The following is a 12,910-nucleotide window of genomic DNA, read 5'->3' as shown; positions in this document are numbered from 1 at the left end:
ATATATATATATATATATATATATATAATTAAATGTGTATTATATGTTTCTTTTTTATTTTAATCAATATAAGCGATCTAATTAATCTTTATTGTGTATAGAGTTAAAATATACATGGTTTAGTTCTGTGTAGAGACATGATTCAAATTTCTAATTTTATAATGCGCTAAATTAGAAATATGTAAGACGCTCCCTTTCTGATTGGACATACCTTATTTATATGACAATCTTTCAGAAAAGTTATTTTTTTAGATAAAACATTCTTTTTCAAAAAAGTTGAATTCTTTCATAGTTATAAAATATGGTTATGGTCATCAATCTAAATGATAAAGAATTTATTCTTTCTTCCTGACTTTCCATCATCAATGTAATACAAAGTTTTTTCTTTAAGGGAAAATTATATTGGATTGAAAGATTAATAACCTGAAATCGTCTTCAATGGATCAAGGTTTGCTTTTACATTCATTCTCTTTTAGTGATTTCACATCTTAAGGAATATGATTCTCTCTTCAAATTACGAACATCATCTTCATTTATACTTTTTTTTTTAGGTTGTTATACTATAATGAACAAATTTTAAAAGGGACATTCTTTCTATTTTTATCTAAAAAAAGAGGTCCTAGAAATCTAAATTTAAAACATTTCATGATCACATGGCATGTTTATTGGCAACCACTTAAATTATCATTTAATCAAACAATTTCTAGCAAAAAATCCAGGCTTTTAAAATACGAGTTATTATGATTTCATTCTAAATCACCAAAATTTTTGGCCATTTTGAGGATAATCCAAAGCCAACTAAATAAGTAGCTGGGCACAACTTCTTGGATCAAATTAGTGATATTTAATATAATCTGTCTTCAATTGATTTACATTATCTTTTATTGATCTAATAAAAAATTTTGTCAAGTATTTTTGATATAAATTATATAAAAATAGGGCTAAAATCATCTGATTTATTTTAAGATTAGTGATATAAATTATATTAGCGTCTGTATTTCACTAATATAAAAATAAATTGCATAGTTTTTATACCCATACGCATACAACTTATATTGGGATGTTCCAACACGTTTTTTTCGAACTTAAAAAGCCATTAGCTCTTTTTCGCTTTGTTCTTTATATACTACATCTATGTAATTAGCGATAGTAAGGAGATTCTGTTTAGATAATTGGTTTTTACTGAAGAAAATGTTGTTTTTAAATATTAGAATAGTTGTGGTGGTAGAGAAATGCTTTATTACCGTAGTATTATATGAAATTTTTGCGTTCTCACAAATAGTTAAATAGGCTATATATCACCGGAGAATATTTTTTATATATAATTTACCTTCTCTTATGGTCGGGAAAGGCAAACTATTATAACGTTTAACAACATAATGATGCTACGTCCATTAAACAAAAGTTTTTTTTTTCACTCTCTTATATATTATCCACAAAAAACACCTTGTCTCATACGTGCTACTTTTAACTTATTTATATGCACGCAATATCTTTGTTCAATAGATGGGCATTTTTTTTTAATTACTGCAAATGTCTCAAGAAACAATCATTAATAAGACTAAACTCAGTTTTACAAAATAAACTCAATATTTGATAGACAAAACTAACTATATAAAAGGAACTTATTTAATTTAGAAATTTTTTTCTATGTTAAATGACAGGGACTTTTGAAAGTAAATAATGATGGGAAAGTAAACATGCTAACACAAGAGGCTGAGGAGCAAAAATTTAAATTGACAGATGGCATTGATGTTTCATCTGACAGCTTGATTTACTTTACTGATGCATCTCATAAGTATAACTTAGATGAGTATGCTTTGGACTTTCTAGAAGGAAGGTCTCATAAACGGTTGATGAGTTATGATCCATTAAATAATCAAACAACGGTGCTTGCACGTGATTTATATTTTCCTAATGGCGTTGTTGTTTCTCCTAATCAAGATTCTCTCATCTTTTGTGAAACCCTTATGTAAGTAGTCATTTACATTATCCACGTTTTTTTGTAAGAAAGTATATGTTAATTTTTTGGATTATTTTTATTTAATAGAATCTTATTTTTAGTTTGGGTTAGTCACTTTATAGTCTTTCTAGTTAAGTTTAATTCTATTTTCATTACAACAAATTTTTTTAATAGTGTACTAAAAATTGTAAGAGTTGCAATTTTCCATAACTTAAATGACATAACAGAATATCTGAACTAAATTCCATTTGAATGAATTGCATAATGATAACTTATCATGCTAGACATATTATAGGAAATTCTTAATTGAATATTTTGCAGATTTATACTTTTCCTAATCTAGCTTCATTCATTGGTTAAAGCATTTAATTTGGTGCTTACACACATTTCTAATTATATTTCAATATTTGTAATCATATATTCAACTATCCATTGTGAATTGATGTGAGGATAATTATTTTCTTCTCTACAAATTTTTTTTATGGAAACAAAGATAATAACAAGATCATTCTAAGCATCACCCCCTCTTTTCTTTTAATAGCCTGCTACTACTCTATATATCTCTCTCACTCTCTTCTTCCCCCGACCCCCCCACCTCCCACCGCCCACGCACACACATCAAAATTGAACTTCCTACACTACAGAAAATTTATCGATTTTCAGCTGACTAATTCACCCAAAAACATTTATAGTAAAATCAGTATCTAGTGAATTTACAATGGGTTTTGAGCGGTCAAAATAACCCATGTTGGAAATGCATTCTGATGAAAAAAAAATTTTCATAAACCAATTTTAACAAAAAGTTGGTTGAATATTACCTGCCACTTCTAAAAGGTTTTCTTGAAGTGCTAGCCAACTCTTGGCAAATTCTCCTCCACCTCTTCTAATTTAAACACTAAAACCATCTATAACACACTTGAAATAAAACCACGCCCTTATCACCTCAACACCAACTCAAGTATCATGCCCGCACTCTCTAACTACTTGTCATAATGCTTCCAATTTTATGCTATTCTCATGGAATTTAATCGCCTTGGCATAATTAAAGACTCTCATCCAAGCCCACCAAAAATGTTTCACACGAGCAACAATATATCCAATTCAAATTATCATATACAAATTCATGAAGATGCCAACACATTTTGAGTGCCATAACAAAGTTAATTTCTCTAAATTTTTTTTTTCATTGCCTCCTACATGATGAGATGCATAACGCTTATGTCAAGTTGTCATGCGGCTAAATCGCCTAACTCAAAGACGATCTCTACCTTCTCACTGAAGGAATTGAAGACAACATCACGTACATATTACAAATCAAATTATCGCCAACTAGTTAGCCATACTTGGCCAATTGGTTGTTAAAGATGACCATGTTCTCAAAATTCTCAGGAGCCTAAATAATAAGTACAAAGATCTTTGCTTTGCAAGTTTTGAGTATCATATCAGTTGCACGTCAATTTGTGATTTTAACCAAGTTTGATTGTAATTGCAGTCCATCATTTCTCAAATACTAATCACTTCAGAGCAAATCCACAATCCCTCCTTCCACATTCAAAGTTTGCTTCTTTTTTTTCGAAGAAGTTGAGCCCAAAGGGTAATATGCACAATTTGAACCTGTGATCTCACAGTGGAAAACTAAATCCTCAACCGCTATGTGGTGATAAGTTTGAAAATTTGCTCCTCTTTCAACTCCAAATTAAAATTCACCGTATCTTGTTATATGTGAATTATTTTACCAAGAAGTCCATTTGACATATTGATGTCCTAATTTTACCTTCACACCCACCAACCCTTAGTCTCACCAAATGTATCATCTTCTAACTCATGTAGTCGCCCAATAATCAAACTGCTATGGCCACTCGTTACCCACTCTCAATGCTACCACTTCTCATCATGCCACATTTAGGGTGCGTTTGGGGCAGCTGCAGCTTAATGAACAATCTGCTGATAAGTAGATTGTCCAGAAAAGCTACTGATTTGCAGATTATCCAGATAAGCTAGCTGCCTGTTTGGCCGAGCTGTTTGAGAACATCTTGTTTACAGCTGTTTCTGAATAAAAGACCATTTTGCCCCTTGTTAAGTAATGTTGTGTGTTGTAGAGCTGTATTGGCAATATAATTACTACTACAGAAATATAAAGCAATTCATAAGAGTTTAAAAAAATAAGATACATTCCTCACTTAAGAGTGAGTATCAGGACTGCTAAAATAAAGAGAAAAATAATTATAATTACAATTAAAATTATTAAAATGTTAATTTTAACACCCTGACGACATATGTCATGAGATGCACTTTCCTTCTTGGAAACCATCCTACCCTGATCACTGTCGGCAGTGTGATGTGTCGGAATGTCCACCAATCGGATTAAGCCACACCTCTCAGAGATGCTCCTGGGGCAACCATAAAACTGTCTCCTGTAGCCTGGTGTCAGCTGAAGGAGGAAGCGACAGAGCTGTAATTAATTCTATCGGTTTATCTATTGAGATTTTCATGAAAACATCTTTTTTTTCCTCCTCTTCTCTAGTATGGGCCTCTCTCGGGTTTGTGCTAGGCCCTTCACCTGACCCCGTAACTTGATCGGGTGGCAAGTCTACTGGTATGCCTGCAAACCTCTGCTCACTTGAGTTGAACGCATATGTGCCCGTTGCGACGACGACTCTAATCATGGTGTCTGGATTCTTTTCTAGGTCTAGATCAATTCCACTGACCTTGAATTTTCTTACAGCTGGCACTGTCTGAGATGTTAGGGAAAACATATTAGTCATAAAATAAAGTAACATGGATGACAAACATAAATATTAGCTTTTAAGGGTATGCTTATTACCTCTAACTTCTCAGTTCACCATCCATCTGAAACATCAATGGTTCGCTTGATAGGATCCCATCCCAATCCCTTGGATCCCCGTTTCAGTTCCCTTCATAAATTCCAATCCTTTTTTATCTGATCCCACTTGTTCTTGAATTTTAATCTATTGTACTCCTGCCCTGTCATTTCTTTAAACTTTATAGAAATATTCTGCCACCCGTCTTTGTCAAAGTAAGTGGTAGGTCCATTTCTATGTTTAACCTCCTTAATACAGAGATTACAAAATACGTTTGTCACATCCTTTCCCACATTGCTGATGTAGCCCCTTCTTTGTTCATAGCCATAATGCAACTAATAAAAGATATGAATCAATAAATACACTAGTATTGATAGTAAACTAAAGCACCAATAGAAACATTTGAAGCATAAAACTTTGTGAACATCCAATTCCTCAGTAAGAAATACTAGCTACACTGCTTATGAAAATTATGCTTCATCTATATGTACATAAATTTATGTATATTGATTCTCTATGCATATGTGTGGGATATGAATTTAACACATTAATTTATATACTCTAATGTTAGTTCTAACCTTTACATCGATTTTTTTTGTTCTATACAAGTCATATACTACTAATTTTAACTCAAATACATCAATTTATATAATTCTATATATTTTTTTTTCCAAACTTAAAATGATGTCACATATCCACACTTTTTTTGAAGTTAGAAACATATCCCAAATCTTTTATGCAGCATTTACGTACATAATACTCGATTCTTATAAATTTGCATATATGACACTTAAACATTCATATTCCACTCAAGGAGCACATATAGATCTCTCTCCTTCTCCAAGTGAATATAATTCAAATTGAACTCCACCATAAACATTAGTATGGTGCAAATACCCTACTCCCACACTTCTCACATAAACAGCCAGCCAAATAAAAAATTGATAACGAGCTGCAATGTAAAAAAAAACCAAGCCAGCCAAATACAATTCAACCAGCCTAATGAGTCTAATAAATCAAATGTTCAACTAGCCTTCAATAGTAAGATGCAGCATCAAATGATTTCCCACTTTTAAAAATATTTTTTAGTACCCATAAGAATATAAGTAGATATTTAACCGATTGCATCCCCTAGAGAAAGAAAAAGAGAGAGGCATCCATACCCAAGCAAATACATGCCATATAGAACTCCATACCCAAGGTACACCAATTTTTGCCATAGCAGTAGGTTTTCCATACCCAAAAGTAATCAAATTACCCAAAAAAACCAATTAAAAAAAAAGAAATCTTGCGTGTAACTAGCATTAAAAATGCTAAAAATAATGGATTGTTTGAATCTTGTGCTTGAAGGCCATAACATCAACATATAAATGGAAGGAGAATGCCCATCCTGCTAATCATAGGGGATTAGTTCATCCCAATATAAGCTTGAAGCATTGTTCATATCTCAACTAAATGGGCTCAAGTCGTCAAATAATCCTCCATCGAATTAATATCTCAACTAGATGGCTTCTACAAGCCAACATAGGAATTCAAACATACAAAAAATGCCACAAAAAATGCAACATAGCCGTAGGCTTTCCATCTGTTTTTCCATGGCTTCTAAGAAATGAATTTCTCACAGATCCTAATTACCAAAAAAAATGATGATGCGAAATTTCCACTAAAATGCCACAAAAAAATCGACATTCAAACATGAAAAAATGAAAAACATCTCAAAATAAATCGAATCACATCTTAAGCATCATACTGCACGTAGAAAACTTTCCATTGTAAATCAGAAGACCCATTCTTATGCAATGCTTCACAGCCATTCATACACAGTGCTCCATTGTTATGGATTGCCAGAAAAGTGATGGTAAAAAATATACAGAGCACAACAATGAAAGATTGCAGAGAAGAGGAGGAAGAGAAAGGCAATAGACACGTGAGAGAGGCACAATGAGGTCGGGGAAGATGATCGAAGTTACCTAGGGCATGAGATGGGGTAGGGCGACAATGGGAGTAGGTAAGTAAAAGAAAAAATCAAAATGCTGTCCCGCAGGGATGAGGGCGCGGGCTGCGACATGTTATAGTGCAGCCACGTTCGGCGGGACACGCTCGAAACGTGCAGAAACTGTGGATAAGCCGCCCCAAACGCATCCTTAATCTCCAAAATCTGTCACTCCATTTGGAATAACTATTTAATGAAACATTCATTTCGGTGATGGATATAGCATTCCTATCACTCTTAGTTCAACCAATATTTCCTCCCCTGCCTCTACATCCTTTTTCTTTTAAAAATGTTGTCTGAACTTTCTATGCTATAAAAGCATTTTAGTTTTCTAATTTTATCTAAACAATATTATTTTTGTTGAACTCCTTTCACATTCTTTTTTGTCATGGATATTCACAGAAAACTAACTCTTATGCATAGGTGAAAAAGGATGGTTATCTACAAATAAGCCCCACTCGAAACTTGTGATTGCCTTCCTCTGATCAATAGTGTCATCATCTTGGGCACCACTCTTCCATTTTGCAGCACTTAGTGTCCAGCCACATTCTATCTTTACTTCATCTAATGTATCTCCTTTAGTTTGTAATTTGATATTTGGATATATCTAATAATCTCTTATAACTACTATAAGTAATAGAATGTCATATTTCTTGATCACTTTACTAGATACACCTGGCTTTATTGTTTTAAACAAAAACATAAGGTTCTCTCCATTTTCGTCCACTTTATAGCTTTGTTAGAAAATTTGTTTTGACCAAGTTTTTAGATCCGCCATGCAGAATGATGGCGATCATATAGCTCTCAAAATCTTTCTTGCCTCTGTTTGCATTGCTCGCCTCACTACACCTCTCACATCTAGAACATAATGATCCATCTTAACGTGGCCATTTTGTTAAAGCCGGTTGTATTCTACTTCATCATTTCTTTATGCTACTTACTTTTAAGTTGTGTTTTAAGTTTGACGCTTAACTCTTCATTTTACTTGATGCAGGAGAAGATGCAGAAGATATTTCTTTAAAGGTGAGAAGAAGGGAAAAATTGATAAGTTTCTCGAGAATTTACCGGGATACCCAGATAACATTAAATATGACGGAGAAGGTCAATATTGGATTGGGTTAAGTGCGGTAATTACTCATGCCTTTTCTTCTAGATTTTATATAACATAATTGATAAAAATTAATAAAGTATCTCAAACAAAAATAATTTAATTCATTAAAAATATAAGGTATTTCACACATATTCAAGATTAAATACTTTATTTCTAAGAGAGTCTTTTATTTGCAATGTTTGTTCATGGCCAACGCATTTTTTTTTTCAATACCATAGGGATAAGAAATTAGACTCAGTATATAAGGATTTAGGAATTAATTTTACGGGAAATTTACTGGTATATCACTCTTAATATTGATACTTGATATTGTTCTATTTAATTATTTATAATTGTTGGTATATATTTTTCTAAATTCTTAATAATATATTGATCTAATAATTGTGGATTACAAATATTTGATAGAATCCATTGGTTTACAATTAATTATATTAATAGATTGTGCGGTGCCAATAAATATTAAAATTTTTAGTAATATAGAAACAATATGTCTAAATTTTATGGATTGACATATTAAGGCTAATAAGCCAATGAGTACGTAAAAGTGATAATATCCTTAAGTTTCTTGTTGGTTTTTACAGTGAAGGTCCCAAGTTATGGGATCTGGTATTTAAGCATCCCATACTCTGAAAATTTGTGGTGATTCTTGCCAAGCTAGTGGGACTTCCACCAATGAAGGAAGGTGGTGTACTTAGTGTAAATTTGGAGGGAAGACTAACGGCTTTTTATTCATTTCAGGATTTGCCCTATGTCACTAGTGGACTAAAAGTGGGGAAGCATCTCTTCCTTGGCTCGCTTTCTGGCGGCTATATTCTCAGACTTGACCTAATCAAATTTGGAGCAGAATTATAATCATGAAAAAAAATAAAAAAAGTTCTGAATACTATGAATTGAGTTTCTTTCAAATTTTTAGCTTCTTTTAATCTGCAACATTGTAACATATTTTTTTTTTTTTTTTTTTTTTTTTTTGTACAGAAGAAATGCAAGGAAAGTTATAACTATGTATCTTAATTTTATCTCATATTGAATGGGCTAAGAAGTATGGTTAGGTTGTCAATTCTACGGGTTGAATTAATGAAAAGTTGTAATGTGCTTCATATACAAAAATTTTGTTTCTCAATACGTTGTTGCAGTGATTTCTTACTAGTTTTGTTTTTTTACTACTGCAATAATTGAATTGCAGCTAATTGTTCATTTGTATGTGTGGAGCAAATATTACGTGCAGAATTAGGATGTGTGGATTAGTGGTATTCTGATGGCATTGTGGTGGTATTGCCGAATCCGTGCCTATATCAATCATACATATTATTTTTTCATGTGCGTGTGTGTATAATTTGTGAGAGGAATAAGTTAATTTATTAGCTTAAAGCTTTCATCGTAATATCATTGTGCAAATCTTTTTGAGAAGAAAACCGTTTATGTTCTTACCACAAATCCTACCAGTAGTTCTTTATGAAGAATTCCTTTCTCTTTCAATGCTTAGGTGTCTGCAAATTGTTTTATTTCATATATTATTGAATTTCTATGTTAAAATTTGTATTAGAATAGTTGGGGATTGTTGACCTCAATTTTGAGGTCATTACCTTTTCCTAGGATCCTAGGATCTAGCTCTAGGAGTTCTTATTGACTATCTTAGAAAACTAGAATTGATACCCACCATTTTTAGAAATTTCAGCCACTTCTTATTTTTCCTGTGATATCTAGCATTTATAGCCCAAAATCATCGTCTTATGTACGAGCGGTTAAGGGCTATTACGTGAGGACTCAGGGAGAAATTCCCAATAGGATTTCAAGCCCTCGGAAAACATCGTCACGACTTTTTTGTCACATACACCCAAATGCACAAAATTCATAAAATTGCACGATGTCGGTCTTCAATTGAGCCCGGTCTAAAATTGAGCAAAAAGGCCGGGTGAAAATGCGAACTTCTTCGGATGACCTCCGATGACAAAATGGATTGCGCCAACGCGTCTGGGACACCAATTTTAGTAAGAAAGGACACCCATATTGTCATATTTTTTACACGAGAAAATTTGCACGCAAATCAATGAATTCACCAAAATGACCTCCGACGGCGAAACGGATCACGCCAGGGTGTTTGGAATGTCAAAAATACCTAGAAAAGACATCCGCATTCGATATGTTACGATGCACGAATAAAACACAAATTCAATTTTTATTTTTTTCAAAATATTAAATACTTTTTATAAAATTTACCCGTAAATTATAAATATGTTAAACCTATTCTCTATTCACCTAACCCGCGACATTCCTCTAGTCGCGTGTTTCTTTTCCCTTCTTCGACCGAGAGCTGCTCTAGCGTACCCTAACTCCCGCGACTTGTCTTTCAGGCATGGATCAATAGAGCGGCGCCATGGCTAGCCTAGCCCAGTTTTCCTCTCCCGCGTCTCCTTTGCCATTCGCGCACGCTCCTTGCCTTCCGAGCTCTGCTCGACTGTGCGGCTCGCCTGTTGACGTATGTCGCATGGTCGATCCCTTCTTCTTCTCGAGGTCACCTCCTCCTCCCTAAATGCAATCTTTCCTCTCCCGATGCCTCATTCGATCGCTCCAACAGAGGTAAAATGAACCCTTTCCCCTTTTCCCGTGGTTATAAAATCCCATTTGAAGGAAGGTCTAGGGTTGGCCGAAATTTCTGAGAGTGGGGAGGTGGTGCCAAAATCTCCTCTAATTTCATTCTTACTTATTCTTTTCATCCTCTGCGGCCTGAGGGTTGTTGAAAATTTCTGGAGAAAAAGGAGAGGAGTGGCTTTGGGGTGCTGTTGAAGAGCTTGCGTTCTTTTCTGCCCGAGATAATTTTTTCCTTCTTCTTTACTGTGGGAGATTTTAGGGGAGAAAGTTCTACAAACATCATATCTAAAATTTGATTTTCGTGTGTTGGGGTGTGGAGCATCCGTTGGTGGTTGTTTCTTAAGGCTTTCAAGAAGAAGGCTCTGTCAAAATTTTTGTTTGGCTAGCTTTTAGTGTGCTGGAAGTTTAAAGGATTTGTCGGTTACTCTTTTTTTGAAGTTTTAGGGAAGAAGATTTCTTTGGGAGGCACTTTATTGGATCTTTCTTACATTTTTTTTTGCTTTAAGTGGGCATTAAGAGGTATTTTTCTCCCCTCCTCTATTTTACACTATTTTGGATGGCATATAAAGGCATCTCCATTCTCTTATAAAAAGTATATGGAAGTGAAGCTTAGGCTTATTTTGAAATTTAAGCATGGATACTCACTAGAAATGGTGAAAACAAAGCATGTGTGGGCTGTCTTTGTTCTTCTTGCTTGAGATATTTGGAAGTATCGTAATGGTGGTTTTGAGATGAGATTTGCCCCTCTAGAAATGCATGTTAGAATGGGTTATCAAACTCCTTTATTACTCATGTTCAAAAATGAATGATTGGATCAAGCTTATCTATTTCATGCTACCTATCACTATATGAAACATATGTTGGAAATTTTCTCTGTTTTGCTGCTGCCTTGGTTTCAGTTTTGGTTATGCTGGATTAAATGTTAGCTGGAAAATTTTCTATGTTTCAGCACATTTTTGGAGGGCTCGGTCTTGGCCTCAAGATAGCTGGAAATTGCATTTTACTTAGCTTATTTGGTGTGTTCGGTTTGGCTCTTTTGGGACTGAACTCATGCTGGAATTCTTTTTTATGAAACACATGTTGGCACAATATCTTGAAATATGAGGTTTTAAGGAAAAATATTTTTTTAGTTGTTTCAACCCATTTGCTTGGGAACAGTTTTTGTCTCTTTGAGTTGCAAAACCTTCTCTGTTTTTATCATAGTTGGAAGGCTCGGTCTTGGCTTCATAATAGCTGAAAATGACATTTCATTTAGCTCACTTGTTGGGTTCAGCTTTAACTCTTTTTAAGATGGATTCTTGCAAGAGATATTTGCATTTGTTTTGCTCATATGTTGGGCTCGGTTTACCCATGTGTTGGGTTCATTTTGGGCTTCTTTTGAATCAAATTATAAATGGATTTTTTTTTGTCCTATTTTCCCCATATGGTTGGGCTCGGTTTGGCTCCTTTTAATATCATGTCTTGGCTGAAATCTTTGCTATTTTAGCCCTTTGATGGACCCTACTTTGTTCCTATGTTGGAAATCTTTTTTTTTGTAAGTTGGAAATTATATTTGGGGTCGATATCTAGTTTATCTTGCTGCCCCTTGATAGAATACATGCTGTAAATTATGTTTATGAGCTGGAGAAATGTATTTGGAGCTCATTTATTGCTTCTCTTGCTGCCCCTTGATAAAATACATGCTGGAAACTATGTTTATGAGCTAAGAAAAATGTGTTTGGGGTTCATATCTCGTTTATCTTGCTACCCTTTGTTCGAATGCATGATTGGAATGAAATTATCAAAGTTTCTATTGTTGATATTCATGTCTACAATAAATGCTTGAAAGATGTGCTCTGTTTGCCCCCTTTGGCAGGCTCGATTTACCCATGTATTGGGCTTGATTTAGCTTAAATTATGATTTGTTTTTCAACTCTTATATTTGGTTAGAATTTAATTTTCTTTTCATTTCCCTTGGATGTGGGTCTTTCCTTTTAGTTCTTTTATGATTAAAGATGTTTGGTTTGGGATCGGTTTTTCTTCCTCATTGTCCGTAGCCGCAAATGTTAATGTGGTGAATTTTTACCTTTACCGTGAAGGTCAGTTCATTGATTAGGTGAGCCATACTTGGAGCACTTTCTAGTGATATGTTTAGGAAACATTTTTAAAGTTTTATTCCCCACATTACAAAGCTTTATTCGTGAAGGTTTAAATTATATTTTGAGGCTTTTAAAACTATTTTTTGAGTTTGATTCGGTCATTTTGTTAACGAGTTTTAAACTCTTTTAGGCCGACGCACTTACGATTTTACTCTAGGATTTATGATTTGACTTTGTTTTAAAAGTGGACCGGCCTCTTCGCATTTGTTTTGTTTTTTTTAACTGTCAAGTTAAAAATGAGAATTTTCGATTTAATTATCTTCAGAAATGATTCATGGTCTTAAGGGAATTATG

The 12,910-nt window shown here is 33.8% G+C and overlaps 1 protein-coding gene across 1 annotated transcript in view; it reads left to right on the top strand.

Moving 5' to 3' along the window:
* The window catches only part of LOC110035696 (protein STRICTOSIDINE SYNTHASE-LIKE 6-like), a 34,531-nt gene that overhangs the window by 16,259 nt on the left and 5,362 nt on the right, over positions 1-12,910 (top strand). The window contains 2 exon segments of the mRNA XM_020739966.1: positions 1,665-1,972; positions 7,773-7,905. Coding sequence (XP_020595625.1) covers positions 1,665-1,972; positions 7,773-7,905 — 441 coding nt within the window.

This window comes from Phalaenopsis equestris, unplaced genomic scaffold (genome assembly GCF_001263595.1).
Source record: "Phalaenopsis equestris unplaced genomic scaffold, ASM126359v1 Scaffold199141, whole genome shotgun sequence".
Lineage (NCBI taxonomy): Eukaryota > Viridiplantae > Streptophyta > Magnoliopsida > Asparagales > Orchidaceae > Phalaenopsis > Phalaenopsis equestris.
The sequence above is the reverse complement of the archived record's forward strand: the minus strand, read 5'-3'. Positions and strand labels throughout refer to the sequence as shown.